This window comes from Ranitomeya imitator, chromosome 1, assembly GCF_032444005.1.
Source record: "Ranitomeya imitator isolate aRanImi1 chromosome 1, aRanImi1.pri, whole genome shotgun sequence".
NCBI classification, from domain to species: domain Eukaryota; kingdom Metazoa; phylum Chordata; class Amphibia; order Anura; family Dendrobatidae; genus Ranitomeya; species Ranitomeya imitator.
The window spans coordinates 51,308,855-51,328,799 of record NC_091282.1 but is presented as its reverse complement, the minus strand read 5'-3'; the positions used below and the strand labels follow the sequence as shown (position 1 = coordinate 51,328,799).

Sequence of the window (19,945 nt, the reverse complement as noted above, 5' to 3'; positions counted from 1 at the left end):
GAGCTTCTCATAAGGTCCCCACAACTGATGTTGGTGTTTTAGATGTTATGTCTTTCTCTCTGTCCCCCAGATTGATAGGAACAACCCGTTTGACTGATGGCCTGAGGCTTTTTACAGGGACTCTAGCACGCCCCAGCCCCCACAGTCGCCACCATGCCTCCTGGGTAAAAGGTCGGGCAACTAATATGGAATTAGCTGTCCTGCCTGTCTCTGGAGCCAGGCGTGGAGACGATGACTCCCTCGGTGTTCCGGCTACCGGATTCTGCGCCTCAGAAGGAGGCAGCCTGTTGCAGGGCAGAACTCCTTATGGATTCCTCTCCTTGTGCTATGACTTCGTTTCCCACTCTCTGCAACGCAATTCTCCTTCAATGTCTCTTTCTTAGGATGCTGCTGCACGTGGGGCAGGCGCAGCTCCGTGTCTTTCTGTCTAGGCCTCTGACAGGATCCCACCCCTGTCAGGGACCCACTACCTGAGCGGAGCTCAGATAGCTGCTCACTGAGTCCAGCCCAGCCAGCTTCCGCCAGACTTGTGCTGCCTGGGTGAAACCCAGCTCGCTTCAGCCTCACTTCCTATCCAGACCACCAGTTTTACCTAATTGTGAAAAGTGACCTAATAACTAGGAGCATAGCTCCCCCTGGTGTACAGTATATTATAGCTTGATAGGATATACCGTATTTTTTGCTTCGTAATACACACTTTTATCCCCCAAAGTTGGGGGAAAAATGGGGGGGTGCATCTTACAAAGCGTACATGCCTTACCGATACTGTGGGTGTAGGCCACAGGCTGGGATGAGGGGGTGTCCGGGTGTCTCCGGGTGCCCAGCGGTTGCTTGCCGGTGCTGTGGGCATTTCCGGTGCCCAGTGGTGCTGCGTGGTTGTCCAGGGCTCTGCCGACATTTTGCAACAGGCCAAAGCCCCAGTAATTCCACGGTTCCCTGTGCGTGGGTGGTGGACTCCGGGAATATGGCCGCCGCCAGGGCGGAGCATGTGTAGATGGTGATCTCAGGACCAAGACCTCATGAGATGAGATCTCAGCTCCGGACACCCACGCAGCACTTCTGGGAACTGGAGACACCCGCAGCACTGGCCAGCAACCGCCGGGCACCGGGAGACACCTGGCAGCAGCACCAGACATGCACCAGCACAAGACCCCCGCACCAGCGTGCCGCACATCGGAGCCCCCCTCATCCTAGCCTGCGGTTTGCAGCATCACCCCACTCTTGCCTCCTCCAACAGCGACCCTGGGACCCCGCTTCACCGAACCCACCACCCCCAGTAAGCAATAAGATGGATGGATTATAAGAAGCACCACCATTTTATTAAAAAATATTTTTTTTGTTATTTTTCTCCTCAAAACTTAGGGTGCGTCTTATAATCTGGAGCATCTTATAATCCAAAAAATACGGTAGTTTAGGGTGGTGAATGGGTTAGTGGTGTGCTTCTCCTTGCCCTGCTTCATTTAAAATTCTCTGTCTGCAACCACCACAAGGGGGAGCTATCATAAACGATGTATAGATATAGAAAAGGTCTAGCTAAGTTACTAAAACGAGAAGCTAGTCAGCCTCTATCACATATAGCACAGATATATCATGTACTGAGACAAAAAGCTATTTTTTGAACAGGAAGTGGAGCTACCCAGACTAGTAATTAATGAATTTGTTTGGAAAGCGATTGCCAAAGATAAATTCGGAAAGAATATAGCACATTCGGATTCGTGATCAGAAACATGAGCAAAATTTTATAAAATCGGTAACATTTGGTAAAAGTGCGGGAAAATATTTGCATTGCCACAAAAGTATTTTCAGCACTTTAGCAACAATAATGGTGGTGTATTATGAGCGTTTGGCACATGTTTGATGAGGGGAGGGGGTTTGCAGAGCTCAGTGGCGCGGCGTTCTTGTAAACAGTAATTTTTTCCACCTAACTTTATGTGTACACATTGCGGCTAGCCAATCAGGGTGCAGGGAACACCCACAATGTCCTGACACAACAGCTGGCTGCTGAAATAACATGTCCCTCTCCATATAAATAGCGGATGTCATTTAACGCCATTTTGACACTGTAACAGAGCAGAGAGGCTGCTCATAATGGTGGCACTGTTAGCAGCAAGATGTTAGCTAGGCGATTGTATATCAGTCAGGTAGTATAGCTAGCTAGTGTTCTGTGTGGCTGTTAAATTTACCTTCCAGCAGTTAGTTTTTGGGCCATTACTGAGGTCCACAGATAAAGCCAGCAGGGCACATGTCCTGTGGTTGTGGACTGCTTCTATTGTGCTCCAGATGCACCGAGTGTCTGACGGAGATAACAGACTGTTTAAATATGTGGCCTTTTAAAAAAAAAAAAAAAATTCAACCACAAAATAAGTATAACAAGGCTAGGAGACAAAACAATGCTATTTATGCCTGCAAAGCGAGGATTTTGACACCACAGATACACCGGGCATCTGACGGAGATAATAGACTGTTTAAATATGTGGCCTTTAAAAAAAAAAATTAAACCCCTAAATACTGAGTAAACCAAGGCTAGTAGACAAAAAAATACAATGTATGCCTGCAAAGCGAGGATTTTGACACCACATATACACTAGGCGTCTGACGGAGATAACAGACTGTTTAAATATGTGGCGTTAAAAAAAAAAAATATTAAACCACAAAATTATGAGTAGAACAAGGCTAGCAGACCAAAAAAATGCAATGTATGCCTGAAAAGCAAGTAGTTGGAGACCACAGATAGACCAGGCGTCAGACGGAGATAACAGACTGATCAAAATGTGACCTTGATTTTTTTGGGCCCACCAAAATTGTGTCAATAAGTAGGCTATGACACTAAAAAAAAAAATCGGAGTACTAAAATTGTAAAATATTTATTGCAATGATATGCGATGCGTGTGGCGTACAAACCACAGTGATAAATATAACAACTGTAGCTAAATATTTTTTTGCCAGCTACAAATTTTTGGGGCAGCAAAATGGTGTCCAAAAATGTTGTAATACACTCCAAAAAATAATATAGTACTAAAAAAAGGCCAGATTTTTCTGCACACTCGCATCTGATGCCTGGGACAAAAAAGCCATTTAAATTGTTAGATTTTAACACTCTTGTATTGCAGTGACCTGGCTGTAGTCTGTAGCGTGACCAAGCAAATAAATGCAGAAAAAAGGGGGCTATGGATTGCTTTCTAATAAAATTAGCAGGTATAAGCTGCAAAAAAAAATTGCCACGGATACCTGCAGCTACGTATATATAAAATACGCAGCAGCAGACAGAAATGGAGCTTTTTGACGTATGCAGTGAGACCTATATACTCACATACAGTGCCCCCAAGTTTCAGTTGTCGAACCAGGAACTTTGCTTAGAGGGTGCACCTGCGTGCTCCCTCCCTCTTAAAGAAACGACCCTCATCAACCTAAGGTATTCCCAACCTATAGCTGGGCGACACCTTCTATTTAACCCCTTCACGACATGCCCCGTACTAGTACGGCGCATGTCGTGTCTCCCCTTTTGATGTGGGCTCCGGCGGTGAGCCCACATCAAAGTCGCGACATGTCAGCTGTTTTGTACAGCTGACATGTGCGCGCAATAGCGGCGGGTGAAATCGCTATTCACCCGCCGCTATTAACCTGTTAAATGCCGCTGTTAAACGCAGACAGCAGCATTTAACCGGCGCTTCCGGCCGGACGGCCGGAAATAATGTCATCGCCGACCCCGTCACATGATCGGGGGTCGGCGATGCATCAGGAAGGTAACCATAGAGGTCCTTGAGACCTCTATGGTTACTGATGCAGGCCTGCTGTGAGCGCCCCCCTGTGGTCGGCGCTCACAGCACACCTGCATTTCAGCTACATAGCAGCGATCTGATGATCGCTGCTATGTAGCAGAGCCGATCAGGCTATGCCAGCTTCTAGCCTCCCATGGAGGCTATTGAAGCATGGCACAAGTAAAAAAAAATGTTTTTAAAAATATGAAAAAAATATAAAAAATATAAAAGTTTAAATCACCCCCCTTTTGCCCCATCCTAAATAAAACAATTAAAAAAAAAAAAACCTACATGTATTTGGTATCGCCGCATTCAGAATCGCCCGATCTATCAATAAAAAAAAGCATTAACCTGATCGCTAAACAGCGTAGCGAGAAGAAAATCCAAAACGCCAGAATTACGTTTTTTTGGTCGCCGTTACATTGCATTAAAATGCAATAACGGGCGATCAAAAGATCGTATCTGCACCGAAATGGTATCATTAAAAACATCAGCTCGGCACGCAAAAAATAAGCCCTCACCCGACCCCAGATCACAAAAAATGGAGACGCTTTGGGTATCGGAAAATGGCACTTTTTTTTTTTAAGCAAAGTTTTGAATTTTTTTTCACCACTTGGATAAAAAATAACCTAGACATGTTAGATGTCTATGAACTCGTAATGACCTAGAGAATCACAATGGCAGGTTAGTTTTCAATTTCACCGCACTTGGAATTTTTGTCCCGTTTTCTAGTAAAAGACATGGTAAAACCAATGGTGTCGTTCAAAAGTACAACTCGTCCCGCAAAAAATAAGCCCTCACATGACCATATTGACGGAAAAATAAAAAAGTTATGGCTCTGGGAAGGAGGGAAGTGAAAAATGAAAACGCAAAAACGAAAAAGGGCCGCGACTTGAAGGGGTTAAGGTTTCTGCGCCAATATGGAGGTGCCTTAGCTACGTTGTTAGTTTTCCTTGCATACTTGCTAGCTGTCAGGTTCCACAGGTCTGCCTGTCTGCAAGCCTACCCTGTACCCGTCTTCTCTTACCTGTCTTTGCCCTTCTGCTGGTACCTGTATTATCTCTTCTGCCCATCAGCTGGTCCAGATCGTACCTGCCAGTGCCCATCTGTCTAACAGTCCAGCCCACACCTGCCAGTGCTTTTCTGTTCCTCAGTTGATCCCATCTGCACCTGTGGTTCCAGAGTACCAACTGTGCCTGCCTGTATTTTTCATATCTCCTCTGGGCCATAGCAGCTTTCCCATCTGTAGGGTGTCAGCCACCATATTCTGTAGGTCAGACATGAAGTAGCACCTGTTGCCATCTTTTTGTATGTCCTGGGGTCGCAATTTTTGCCTACTGCCACTTGTCTGAGTAGGGATTTAGTAGGCCACCTAGTTACGCCCCTTCCAGGCTTTCAGAGGGAGAAGGACCAGTGATTCAACCACCATGCCCACCTTGGCTGTAGTCGAAGAGGTGTTGGTCCCTATTATACTAATTCTACTTCATTGCAGTTGATGCCACTTTGTTGGTGTCTGCCACTAATTTTTGTAAACGTGCCTACTCCTGGTGGGGTCTCCTTCTTGCGTGTTACTTGTAGCAGTGGGCCTCTAAGATTGTCAGGCCTCCACTTCCTTGACACCATGTTACTATCCTTAGATTTTTCTAACAATAGTAGTCTACGAAATGTATATAATATTTGTGCCACCTGAGTGTGGCTGAGTATGAAAGCAGGTTGAGCTGTTATCCCAGCACAGGAGGCCTACATAAATCCCTCACCCACCTCGTCTTACTGTGACGTTCAATTGAAAGCTGTAAATGCTGTCCCAGACCCCGATACCTCATGCCTGGCTGATTGCTGCAGTGCCATGCTACAATTAGTACTGTTGGTGAATTGAGGCCACTATCCTTGTGTCTGCCCATAATTTGATGTTTTGGCAGCATTTGTGGACGTTATAAGGTGTTGTGCATGCTTTTTTTGCCTCCCATTGAGCTGAATGGCGCTCAGTTATGTTCGGTGAATATTTGACGAATTAGTCGCTGAATATTGCAAATTTGGTGTTCGTAATCTGAACCGAACATTTAAATATTCGTTCATCTCTAACCGGGACCCAGGACGTATGCCAATATCTGCAGATCAGAGCACCCATATTGGAGGCCAACTCTAGTCCAACAGCCAGCTTTGATACAGTCATACAGCCCCTTTAAAAGATGCTTTTTCTGGCTGCTGTATTAGCACATGGCATCATTGCCATGTGATGTGACATGTTGTGGGTTGTGTAAGATTGTAGTAGCATCGTACGTAGTGAAGAGGCAGTGACCCACAAAGTTCCAACACAAAAGTCTCTTTAATGTCTTTCCTCACAGCATTAAAGTCGAATTCACACAAAAGCATATAACTTCAGTATAATTTATCGGTGATCAGTTCACACCAGTTCATAGCAATACATATCATATGGCTTTAAACTGCAGTCCCTAAACAGGCCAGACTACCCTTCTCCAGTTTCCCTGGGCGACCGTACGCCATATTACAGCCTTCATACACACAGCCTCATATGTTACAGACACAACACACGCCAGCCCCCTCCGACTAGTTCCCGTGGGTGCCCTGCATCGCTGTATCACAGTCTCTTTGCTCACACAGCTGTACACAGCCCAGGATATCCTCTGGATAGCAGCCGGGCACGATATCCACCTGCTTGCAATTATTACATATGCTAGTCCTCTTTCAGGCACAGGACATCCACCTCCAGGCACAGGACTGTCCACATCCGAGACCAGTACCATGGATGACTTGCATCACTGTATACGCTGTGGGTGCCAGCCTATTCAGCTGCCCTGGGTGCTGGCTCTGCTGGCCTGTGCCTCCATGCACTCAGCCAGCGCTCTGCAGGCCTCTGCTCTGCACACCAACACACACCAGACTGACACTGACGTGCACCTCACACACCTGGCAACCCTTACTGCAGGGCTTTTAACACACACAAACCTGTGGCCTTCAGTCACATGGAAAATCCGGATTGGAAATCCGTGACTCCCATGCACACCTAGGACTTCATCCGTCTGCATGCACAACCTGGGGAGAACACACAGCTCCCCTACCTGTGACATGAGTCACTGCCTCATTTTGCAAACACAGCTACACCTGCGACTGCCATGCACACCTATGGCCTTCATACACCTCTTTGCGCATTCTAGGGAGCACAAACAGTGCCCCCTAGCTGCAACAGGTGACACTGCCTCACAGTTGATAATAGGGTTGCTCTGTTGTTATGGCTCCTGTAATGTATGTATAGTATGGCAGGCTGTGCAGTTTCCGGGACATCTAACGTTTCTGCCACCCTGTGGTGCAGGCGTAAATCTTAGAGGACTCATGTAGATGGTGCAGGCTTCCCATGATAACTTAATTTTTACAACAGTTTTATTTATTCCATGTCAACAACCCTTTTTTTACTGTTTTCTCCTAAATTGTGCACAAAGAAACCCTTCCCCGTTGCTTTAGACACCCAGTCCATCTGTACATCTCTTAGGAGAGAACACCACTAGTGTTTTCTTGCTCCTCATCAGTACAAAGTAGGATTCAGGTTGATAGTATGAAGTGTTGCATGTGAAAACTCGATGAGAGTAAATTCTTGTCTTAAAGCCTGTAATTTTAATTGTGTCTTCTTGATACTTGTCTCCCATTCAAGACTCATTGATCTTCAGATATGGTTGGCTTAACAGTCTCTCCTGAGATCTCATTGGTGGATGAACCAGTGAAAATCCGAGCTTGGGGCCTTCCTCCCGACCAGGTAATCACTCTAGGAGCATGGCTGAAGGATGAGAAAGGGCAAATATTTCACTCCAGAGCTTTCTACAAGACAGACATGGAAGGGAAGGTGGATTTGGAGAAAACTCCGGCCACTGGTGGAGACTTCCATGGAGTGTGTCCTATGGGCTTATTCTGGGCTCTTAAATCAAAAATCCCATTTAAAAAACTGAATAAACGTGATGTTGTGGGAAGTCCTTACTTGGTTCATATCGACCTATATTCCTCGTTGGAGTTCAATGTTCCTGATGATTGTCCTGCTGCCACCAAGGTCATTGAAAGATGGTACGCCGCTCCCGGAGTCCAGAGAATATTAATACGAGAAGGACGGATACGAGGAGCACTTTTTCTGCCACCTGGTAGGTAATAGTGTGCAATTACCCATACCTGTCATTATATAAATTATTCATGGAAAAGAGATGCATGTTTACTACATGATGTACTAGTAACCAGTGTACAATATAACATGCACTATATAGGACTTATTTAAGAGGGATGGATCACTGAATTGCCAGCGCTAGACAATACATTAGTCCGAGGTTTACAACAACACAATTGGGCTACGAGCTGGAATAAAAATTACATATCTTGAAAGGGCTGCCCAAGACCTATTTCCAGATACTATTAGACTACTACATACAAATGACCTGATTTTCTGTTTAAGTGAATACGGCTGGCTCCAGTTGGTCAGGAAAAAAATGTGAGTCAGCCCTATATCAGTTCTTGAGATTGCTTGGGGGACACAGACAATGTACCCCTGTTGAACATAAACTGGTGGCATAGCCTCTTGATATGAATGCAGATACTTTAAAACATGGGAAACATCATTTAAATAAGTGCTGATGCAGCTGTGATCACAGGACTTTTCAAGCTAAGACGTTCCACAGACACCTGTAGGCCCATCTCCAACGACTCTTCACTCCTCTGATTAAATGATAGGAAAAGTGCTGGTCTGCCCAATATTCTCTCAAGCTTTACCCCTCTCTTCTATCTCTTCTGACATGTTTTCTGTTAAATGAAGGGTTCTAGCAGTGAGTATCTCTATACAGTATGGAAGTAGCAGCATTTCCAAATCTCTTCTCTCACTGTGTAGTAAGTGAGAGTGATCACCTGAAAATCCTGCTAACGTATTAAGCACGCCACTGCCTGTCGCCTCTGTGGATCACAACAAAAATTAACCTCCAAGCATGTGTAAGTCAAGTACTGGTCTGTGTTCTTCAGGATGCAGCGGAGTCAGAGGCGAGAAAAAACAACTCGTACCCAATCTGCTCTCTGTAACTATTTTACTTAGTTATGAGGGTAATTTCACCAGACAATAGAAAACATTAACCCCTTCCCGACCTGTGACGCCACGTAGGCGTCATGAAAGTCGGTGCCAATCCGACATGTGACGCCTATGTGGCGTCATGGAGGGATCGCGTCCCTGCAGATCGGGTGAAAGGGTTAACTCCAATTTCACCCAATCTGCAGGGCAGGTGAAATATTACAATCCAGCAATGGCCGATGCTGCAATATCATCGGCCATGGCTGAAAACCCTGATCTGTTTTCCCCCACACTGCCACCAATCTCCTCCCCAGTCCTCCATCCTGTGCTCCGCTCCCCTCTGTCGTCCTGTCTGCTCCCCCATCCTCCTGCCAGCTCCCCCGTGCTGCGATCCCACCCCCCCCCGTGCTCTGATCTGTTGTGAATTCTGTTATCGAACTCCCTCCTGTGGTCATGAATGGTACTTCGGCGAGTTCTGTCCATGGACTCCCTCTGGTGGCTGTGAGTGGAGCTGCTAGTTCTGAGGTTCCTTCCACAGGTGACTTAGTTTATTTTTTGGCTGGCTGCTCTATTTAACTCCACTCAGATCGTTACTCCATGCCAGCTGTCAATGTTCTTGTACTGGTTCAGTTCGCTCTTGGATATTTCTGGTGACCTGTCTACTCCAGCAGAAGCTAAGTCCCTGCTAGTTAATTATTTGTTCATTGTTTTCTTGTCCAGCTTGCTATCATGATTTTGCCTTGCTAGCTGGAAGCTCTGGGATGCAGAGTGGCACCTCCGCACCGTGAGTCGGTGCGGGGGTCTTTTTGCACACTCTGCGTGGTCTTTTTGTAGTTTTTGTGCTGACCGCAAAGATACCTTTCCTATCCTCAGTCTGTTTAGTAAGTCTGGCCTCCTTTGCTGAAACCTGTTTCATTTCTGTGTTTGTGACTTTCATCTTAACTCACAGTCAATATATGTGGGGGGCTGCCTTTTCCTTTGGGGAATTTCTCTGAGGCAAGGTAGGCTTTATTTTCTATCTCTAGGGCTAGTTAGCTCTTAGGCTGTGAAGAGGCGTCTAGGCAGAGTTAGGTACGCTCCACGGCTATTTCTAGTGTGTGTGATAGGATTAGGGGTTGCGGTCAGCAGAGCTCCCACTTCCCAGAGCTTGTCCTGTGTTAGTTTAACCATCAGGTCGTTCCGGGTGCTCCTAACCACCAGGTCCATAACACTGATCCCCCCCCGTGATCCGATCCCCCCGTCTTCTCCATGGCCACCGCCATCTTCCGGCTGGCAGATACGTTCCAGGTATATTTTGATCACTGTGATAAAACCATCACAGTGATGAAAATAAAAAAAATAGTAAATATCCCCCCCCCTTTATCACCCCCATAGGTAGGGACAATAATAAAATAAAGAAAATATATATATATATTTTCCACTAGGGTTAGGGTTAGAACTAGGGTTAGGGTTAGGATTAGGGTTAGGGTTAGAGCTAGGGCTAGGGTTAGAATTAGGCTATGTGCACATGGTGCGGATTTGGCCGCGGATCCGCAGCAGATTGGCCGTGGATCCGCAGTGGATTGGCCATGGATCCGCAGCGGATTGGCCGCTGCGGATTCATAGCAGTTTTCCATCAGGTTTACAGTACCATGTAAACCTATGGAAAACCAAATCCGCTGTGCCCATGGTGCGGAAAATACCGCGCGGAAACGCTGCGTTGTATTTTCTGCAGCATGTCAATTCTTTGTGCGGATTCCACAGCGTTTTACACCTGTCCCTCAATAGGAATCCGCAGGTAAAATCCGCACAAACAAACACTGGAAATCCGCTGTAAATCCGCAGGTATAACGCAGTGCCTTTTACCTGCGGATTTTTCAAAAATCGTGTGGAAAAATCTCACACGAATCCGCAACGTGGGCACATAGCCTTAGGGTTAGGGTTGGAATTAGAGTTATGGTTGGAATTAGGGCTAGGGTTGGAAATAGGGTTAAGATTAGGCTTGTGGTTAGGGTTAGGGGTGTGTTGGGGTTAAAGTTGTGGTTAGGGTTGTGATTAGGGTTAGGGTTGGGATTAGGGGTTACGGGTGTGTTGGGGTTAGGGTTGTGATTAGGGTTACGGCCAGGGGTGGATTAAGGGTAGCCAGGGCCCCAGGCTGTTCAGACACTGTGGGCCCCCCAGGTCATGTGACGGGGGTCATGTGACGGGGGTCATGTGACGGGGGTCATGATATACCCGAACCAGATTATTCCAGAAAAATGGCTGGGCCCTACTCTACTGTAACCTATTAAATATTTGTTAAAATCTGCAATATAATTTAGGTATATTTTGACCAATAATATCACATACAAGGAACAAATACCACCGCACCATGACCAGACCACAAATTACAACCACAGTGATCGAATAATATCACATACAAGGAACAAATACCACGGCACCATGTCAAGACCACATATTACCACCACTTGGTGACCAAATAGCACATACAAGGGACAAATACCACAACACCATTTCCAGACCACATATTACCACCACATAGTGACTGAATACTACAATACTGATCAGTAATAAAAAAAACAAAAAACACAATACTATCACCATAAGTGCCAGTATTCACAGGAGATCTGTACTTAGTATGCAGTGTCTGTGTAGAGGTAATACAGAGATCACTGATGGTATTATACACAGGAGCTCTGTATATAATGTATAGGTAATACAGTGATCACTGGTGACATTGTACACAGGACCTCTGTATATAGTATACAGTGTATAGTGTCAGTGTATAGGTAACACTGACTCACCAGTGACGTCTCTAGGTGAAGTCCTTCATCTTTCATCCAGCACAGACCACCATCATTTCTTCCAGCCAGGACTCGTTTCTGCAGGAAATAACACAGTTATCTCAAACTCCGCTTGCAGAACACATTTCTTAATTTTTCACAACTTCTACATTACACCACATGAAGAAAAAAAGGCGAGTATACTCAAAAAATAAAATAAATACATCACTGCAGTAATAATATCCCTTAATTAGCCCCTATGGTAATAATATTCCCCACCCTGGCCCCGTGTGTCTCATTCCTGGCTCCAGCCATATGTTCTCCCATCCTGCACTCATGAGTATCCATTCTACACCGTATGATCTCCCCATCCTGCCCCATCTGTCTCCATCGTATCCAATCCTGCCCCATGTCTTTCATTCTGCCCCGTGTCTCCAATCATGCCCCGTGTCTACATTCTGCCCATGCCTCCAGTGCTGCCCCCAGTGTGTCCAGCAATTTGCCCCAGTATGTCCAGCATATTGCCCCAGTGTGTCCAGCATTGCCCCCAGACAGTGTCTCCAGCAATCTGTCCCAGTGTCTGACTCCAGCATATTGCCCCCAGTGTGTCCAGCAATCTGCCCCAGTGTGTCCAGCATTGCCCCCAGTGTGTCCAGCAATCTGCCCCAGTGTGTCCAGCATATTACCACCAGTGTGTCCAGCAATCTGGCCCAGTGTCTCCAGCATTGCCCCAGTGTCTCCAGCATTGCCCAAGTGTCTCCAGCAATCATCTGCCCCAGTGTGTCCTCCAGCATTGCCCCAGTGTGTCCAGCAGTCTGCCCCAGTGTCTCCAGCATTGCCCCAGTGTCTCCAGCATTGCCCCAGTGTCTCCAGCAATCTGCCCCAGTGTGTCCTCCAGCATTGCCCCAGTGTGTCCAGCAATCCTTGGGGGGCCTAGTTTCCAAAATGGGGGCACTTGTGGGGGGTTTCTACTGTTTAGGCACATCACAGGCTCTGCAAATGCAACGTGATGCCAGGAGACCATTCCATCAAAGTCTGCATTTCAAAAGTCACTACTTCCCTTCCGAGCCCCGTCGTGTGCCCAAACAGTGGTTTACCCCCACATATGGGATATCAGTGTACTCAGAACAAACTGGGCAACAACTTTGGGGTCTAATTTCTCCTGTTACCCTTGTGAAAATAAAAAATTGCTTGCTAAAACATCATTTTTGAGGAAAGAAAAATGATTTTTTATTTTCACGGCTCTGCGTTGTAAACTTCTGTGAAGTACTTGGGGGTTCAAAGTGCTCACCACATATCTAGATAAGTTCCTTGGGGGGTCTAGTTTCCAAAATACGGTCACTTGTGGGGGTTTTCTACTGTTTAGGCACATCAGGGGCTCTGCAAATGCAATGTGACGCCCGCAAACCATTCCATCAAAGTCTGCATTTCAAAAGTCACTACTTCCCTTCCGAGCCCCGACGTGTGCCCAAACAGTGGTTCCCCCCCACATATGCGGCATCAGCGTACTCAGGACAAACTGGACAACAACTTTTGGGGTCCAATTTCTCCTGTTACTCTTGTGAAAATAAAAAATTGCACGCTAAAAAATAATTTTTGAGGAAAGAAAAATGATTTGTTATTTTCATGGCTCTGCGTTCTAAACTTCTGTGAAGCACTTGGGGGTTTAAAGTGGTCACTGCACATCTAGATTAGTTCCATGGGAGGTCTAGTTTCCAAAATGGGGTCGCATGTGGGGAAGTTCCAATGTTTAGGCACACAGGGGCTCTCCAAACGCGACATGGTGTCCGCTAACGATTGGAGCAAATTTTTCATTCAAAAAGATAAAATGGCACACCTTCCCTTCCGAGCTCTGCCGCGTGCCCAAACAGTGGTTTACCCCCACATGTGAGGTATCAGTGTAGTCAGGAGAAATTGTCCAATAAATTTTAGGATCCATTTTATCCTGTTGCCCATGTGGAAATGAACAAATTGTGGCTAAATGAAATTTTGTGTGAAAAAAGTACTTTTTAATTTTTTTGGATCAATTTGTGAAGCACCTAGGGGTTCAAAGTGCTCACTATGCATCTGGATAAGTTCCTTGGGGGGTCTAGTTTCGAAAATGGGGTCACATGTGGGGGAGCTCCAATGTTTAGGCACACAGGGGCTCTCCAAACGCGACGTGGTGTCCGCTAACGATTGGAGCTAATTTTTCATTCAAAAGTCAAATGGTGCTCCTTCCCTTCCGAGCCTTACCATGTGCCCAAACAGTGGTTTGTGACCACATATGAGGTATTGTTGTACTCAGGACAAATTGCCCAAAACATTTTAGAATCCATTTTATCCTGTTGCCCATGTGAAAATGAAAATATTGAGGCTAAAAAAAATTTTTTGTGAAAAAAAAGTACTTTTTCATTTTTACGGATCAATTTGTGAAGTCCCTGGGCATTCAAAGTGCTCACTATGCATCTAGATAAGCTCCTTGGGGGGTCTAGTTTCCAAAATGGGTCACTTGTGGGGGGGCTCCAATGTCTAGGCACACAGGGGCTCACCAAACGCGACATGGTGTCCGCTAAAGATTGGAGCCAGATTTTCATTGAAAAAGTCAAATGGCGCTCCTTCCCTTCCAAGCCCTGTCGTGCGCCCAAACAGTGGTTTCCCCCCACATATGAGGTATCGGCGTACTCAGGACAAATTGTACAATAACGTTTGGAGTCTAGTTTCTCTTTTTACCGTTGGAAAAATAAAGAAAATTGTTATTTTTGTGACTATAAAGTTAAATCTTCATTTTTTCCTTTCATGTTGCTTCTGCTGCTGTGAAGTACCTGAAGGGTTAATAAACTTGAATGTGGTTTTGGGTACCTTGAGGGGTGCAGTTTTTAGAATGGTGTCACTTTTGGGTATTTTCAGCCATACAGACCCCTCAAACTGACTTCAAATGTGAGGTGGTCCCTAAAAAAAATGGTTTTGTAAATTTTGTTGTAAAAATGAGAAATCGCTGGTCAGAGGAATAGTCCGTCCTCAATTATATTGAAAATATCCCAAAATTAACCATCTGTATCAGTGAATTAGCCGTGAACAAAGTCCATAGAAGTAGAACACCTGCCCAGTATTATAATGCTCCACAGAAACTCCCTGTTCTGAAACAAAAGAAAGTTCAAGTTTAGTCCAGAATCCATTGCGTGCCGTCTTGGCATCTAGGTTTAGATTAGAATTCTTAGTTATGAAATAAACAGGAAATGTGGCAACAAATCTGAAAGTTCTGGATGCTGATTTTGGCAATAAACGTGGCCTGAACAGTCAATATGCCTAACTATCTAACAACAGGCTCTATTTGAGCCTTCAGTCTTTTGGCATCAGAATGTACTGTAGTGCATGCACGATTGCTTACTGTGACTGAGGAGTAGGCATCAGTGTTTTTATCGACCTGGGTCTGATCCGGACAAACAATTGGTGTATATGGACAGATGTGGTGTCCCTCCAACAGGTGAGTCGTATCGTTGATGCTTGTGGCTTCACTCCTCGGCAGCGTCCAACGCCTCTCACACTAGGTCCCGGCCTTTTCCATCTTTTTCCTGGTAGAAATCTCCTCACATCTGGACAGCTTCTGGTCACAGTTAAGTTCAGCTACAATCTGATGCTTCTCTGGTCTGTGAGGTGCTTCCATGAGAGGATGTTGTCGGATTCCTCTCCAGTACATCCTCTCCCTGTTCTCATTAGATACAGACTGCCCTTAAGATGGCCACACGTCCTCTTCCTGTGTTTCACATCAGTCACATTGCAGTCCCATGTCTGACATTTTATAAGCATATCACAGTCTTTCAGTAATGCTTAGGCAACAGCAACATGTGATGAATAGCAACTTTACTGCACAGAAGCAAATCTATTTACAACAGGTACAGTGTTATACTGGTGTAGATACAGATATACACAATTATACCGCTCTGGTGAGCTGACACACCTCTCAAAGGTGATATTCCCCTTGCAAATAAAAAAGAAATGTTCAGATCATGTGACTGGGGGTCACCACCATCTTCACATTACAGACAAGACCTCTATTCCTCAGATAAAGATTTGGAAGGCGATTGACAACTCCAGAGCTGCCTTCTAAACTACGAGTCAGCTATAGCAGAGGTCCCCAACTCCAGTCCTCAAGGCCCACCAACAGGTCATGTTTTCAGGATTTCCTTTGCATTGCACAGGTGATGCAATTATTATCTGGGCAAAACCAAGGAAATCCTGAAAACATGACATGTTGGTGGGCCTTGAGGACTGGAGTTGGGGACCTCTGAGCTATAGGATCTATCAAAACGCCCACTCTCCTACTGTCCAGTTATATCATTCCAATCTTTAGGCTTTCCATTTTCTTTTACCGTCTCATTATGATATGGACTCCTTAGAAGCAGATCTAAAACATGCATAGTGGCGAGACCAATTTTCAATACATTTTTGAATAGATAAAAAAGTGAAACTCTCTTTTTCTGGGCTTCAATATTGTAGAATCCATTTTTTTTCCATTTTGTCTTCTCTTTAGGTGAAGGACCCTTTATGGGAATTATTGATTTGTTTGGAGGTGTTGGTGGCCTACTAGAGTTTCGCAGTAGCCTCCTGGCCAGCCGGGGTTTCGCCACTCTTGCTCTGGCTTATTTTGCTTATGATGATTTACCTATGTTCCTCGGTGAAGTGGATTTAAAATATTTTGAAGAAGCTGCTCAGTTTCTATGTAATCATCCAAAAGTAAGTTAGAATTTTTATTAGAAACGTGTCAGCGAGTCTTACGCTTTATGGATTTCTTCGAAGCGTTAACGTGTCATTAAAGGGTTGTTTATATACGGTAATATTAATTTTAGATCAGTGGCTTGCAATTCTGAAATAAATAAAGTTGTCAAATTCAATCAATTACTAAAAAAAGCTCATTGCTCCAGATATCAACCCCTGAAAACCCGCATTTCAGAGGCTTTTGAACTCTTGGTTGTCTATGGATAAGTCCTGTAGTTCATTAATGATAGGTCTCACATGCTCAGTAGACACCTGCTATTCTTTTATAGTAGATATCCTTTTTTTAATTTCCAGTGACACGCCGCATGTATGATTACACCATCCTCACTACAGACAGTGGACATACTGTAGGCGCTGCAAACCTGTTGCTGTCAAAGGGGGTGCAGCTATCTTTCTCTCTAGATATGCCCTAGCTGTGTGACAGATAAAGCAGAGCAAAAACAGAAGTACCAGACACTGTTCGCCTCCCACACAAAACTACAAATGAATTGCAACTGGGCCATTATCTATAGAAGGGGTGTCAAACTCATTTTGACCGAGAGCCTCATAAGAATTATAGTTAGCCATCATAAAGCCACTGGAACATTGGGTTCACGTAAGGGTTCACGTATGGTACAAGGAAAAGATTATGGAGTCATCATTTGTGAAAAAACTGTACGTGTTGCAGTTTTTTAAATTAATTTTGCTGAGATCAGCAATCGAAAGTATATAAAAATCGCCTCTTACTTTTCATTCAATTTTACCCCTGCAGACCTGTGTTATCTGAAAGCATGATGGCAAATTTAGATGGGTTTTAAGACTATAAGAAAAACGAAATTAAATTCTTGGATAACCCCTTTTAGTTAAATTTTCTCTGAATGATTGTATTAAAAATACAGTGATCACAAAGTATTTCCTTCTATGATCTCCAGCTGTGATCTGTGGGGTAAACCTGACACTAAGTGTTCAATTTATTTTCAGCGCCACCACAGGAAGAAATTATGTATTTCACTATACCTATTAATACCAATAGGGCTTGTGTGTGAAATGCAGGACAGGACAGCTCCTCCATTCTCCTCCACTCTGGTCAAAAGATGGGGACTTTGAGTAGAGGACCCGTCCCTCAAAATTTCCCAAATTGAACAATTGAACAACCCCTTTAAATTTTAGTGTTGAAGTTTTCCTGTGCTAATCACTAGGACACATGGACATCATATATGGGAACCTCTGTCTAGCGATCACTGTCATAGACAACGTATTACTAGGTCAGCCATTAATTTGATTGGTCGGCTAAACCCAATATTACTGCCATAAAGCAGTGGCAGTATCAATGACGAGAAACTGCTAAAAGATTGAATTTCTCCATTAACTGTACACCAAATTATTAACCTATAGATTTATGAATCAATGTGACAATACATTCTACGTTTTAGGTGTCAGGTGATGGAGTTGGAGTGATCGGTATATGTAAAGGAGCTGAGATAGCTTTGGCTATGGCGTCCTTCCTGCCTCAGGTCGCTGCTACAGTATGCATCAGTGGAACCAATGCCGTGAATGGTGTCAACATAGTTTATGGTGATCACATTATGAAACCCATACCCTTAAAAAGGGAAAGAGTTCTGAGCACAGACTTTTGGTCTTACAGTTTTACCAACGTAGCAGGCGATCCAAGAAAACCAGAATTCCAGGACTCTATTATTCCCCTGGAGAAAGCCAGAGGCCCCATTCTCTTTTTGTCAGGAAGCAAAGACCAGCATTTCAATGGTCTTTTCCTTGTTGCAGAAGCAAAATCCCGGGCGGAAAAGTATGGAAAGAAGGATGTGTATGTGCAATGTTATCCAGGAGCAGGACATCTTCTAGAGCCTCCGGGTTCCCCTTTCTGTCCCTTATCACAGGGTCAGTACTTTTCGGTTCCTTTGAGTTGGGGTGGAGAACTTCAGCCACATTGTAGAGCACAAGAAGATAGTTGGAAAGAGATACAAGAATTTTTCCGAAAAAATATTAGGTGCTCTCGAAGGAATAAATTATGAACTCTTCTATTTGTTGGGGGATCTATATACCATCCCACATCCTATGCACAAAGCTGAAAATGACGACTATTGCAGCTTCCATTATCTGGATGGGTTGACCACATGTAAATGTCTATATGTAAAGTGAACCAGTCAGCTGATTCATGCTGCACAAACCAAAGGTTTGAACAAATGCAGCCAAGTATGCTTTTTTTGAAACGCTCAATAAAACGTAATTTAAATATCTGGGACCACAGGAGAGATGTCACTAGTCTAGTGCTGCCCCTGGCTGGCGTCTCTCTGCACAGCTCCATGTGATTAACACAGGTCTTTCCTTATGTGTACAATGGGAGAGACCTGTTAATTCAGTCAAGCAGTTCGATGAGAACCTGGACAGGGTGGCGCTGGGCTGGTTTAATCTCTGCTTATGGTCCACAGGCAGACTCCTCAAACTATGATTACTGTGAAATGCTACAAACATTCCTGGCTCTCTTTCGTGCTATTCGCGATTTGCACGTGTCAACTGTCAGTTTCCCTTTAAGATATGGAAATTATATAATTATTTGGACATATCACTGACATACAGGAGAGAGTCCTCCACCAAAGACGATGGAGATCTGATAACAACAAGAATCAGCTCTCGATCTGATGGTTTCAGCCATCCATTTATTACATACAAAGCCATTTATCTGAATGGTCACCATGTACTACAGCAGTGCTTGCTCAGTTTGCTTGTTCGCCGGGTATCTCGGGAGTGTAATCCATGATAATTAGCCAATTGCCATGCAAGTTTCCATATTAAAATGATTGTCTGTGATGAAATATCTTTAACCTCTGGAGGTTCTGAAGCACAATGCAAACTTTGAATAAAATTCTCACCTATCAGGGTCTTCTTTTGTGGTCTCTTCAGTAACTAAGCTCCAGGTGTGACTCTTCTAAGAATGTCTTTTGCTCTCGATGGTTATTAGTGTTGTCCCAATGGGTATGGTGTATTGTTTCTGTCTAAAAAAATGTCTTTATGCTTTTGCAAAATTAATTGACCTAACAGTGAATTAACTAGACACTTAACCAACATCTTCGCGACTAGGCATTTAAAGTGCATAATAGGGATGGAAATAGATCAACGGGACAAGAATCTAGAGGGCTGAAAGAAAAAGAATAAGTAACCAGGGTAGGATGTATTAGAGTACATTCTATGGAGTCTAAGATCTTATGATCAGTGTGGTCCTTTCCCTTTCACTTCAAACTGTTAATCGTCATCAGGATTCCCTTTCTCACGTGCAAAGTGTCATCTCTTATGGTCAGCAAGATCACCTGTAAGTTTAAGCTGTTATGGTAAGTTTAAGCTGTTTCCTCCCATTTCTCTCGCCAATGTGTATTTTGCAAAAAAATTGCAAGCTTTCCAGTTTTCAAATTTGTGAGATATTATTTGCCACAAATCAAATATTTGGAGAACGTTCGTCGGCAAATTTAAATTTTAATAGATTCGCTCATCTCTATTATTTTTTTAAATTTTTAAACTTTCATTTTGAGACTGCAAACATTTTTCACCATGTCTACTGTGATGGAAATATATATCATATAGATCTCACTTGCATATATACTCCTATATAATCATATATACTCATG

At 44.3% G+C, this 19,945-nt stretch overlaps 1 protein-coding gene across 1 annotated transcript in view; it reads left to right on the top strand.

Annotated features, from left to right (window-relative positions):
- Nucleotides 1–19,204, top strand: part of LOC138661632 (acyl-coenzyme A amino acid N-acyltransferase 1-like) — a 65,623-nt gene extending 46,419 nt beyond the window's left edge. Inside the window, exons 3-5 of the mRNA XM_069746463.1 lie at nt 7,426–7,903; nt 16,084–16,286; nt 17,741–19,204. Of these exons, the coding sequence (XP_069602564.1) occupies nt 7,444–7,903; nt 16,084–16,286; nt 17,741–18,337 (1,260 nt within the window). The 5' untranslated portion in view covers nt 7,426–7,443 and the 3' untranslated portion in view covers nt 18,338–19,204. The remainder of the gene's footprint in view (nt 1–7,425; nt 7,904–16,083; nt 16,287–17,740) is intronic.
- The last annotated feature ends 741 nt before the right edge of the window (nt 19,205–19,945 follow it).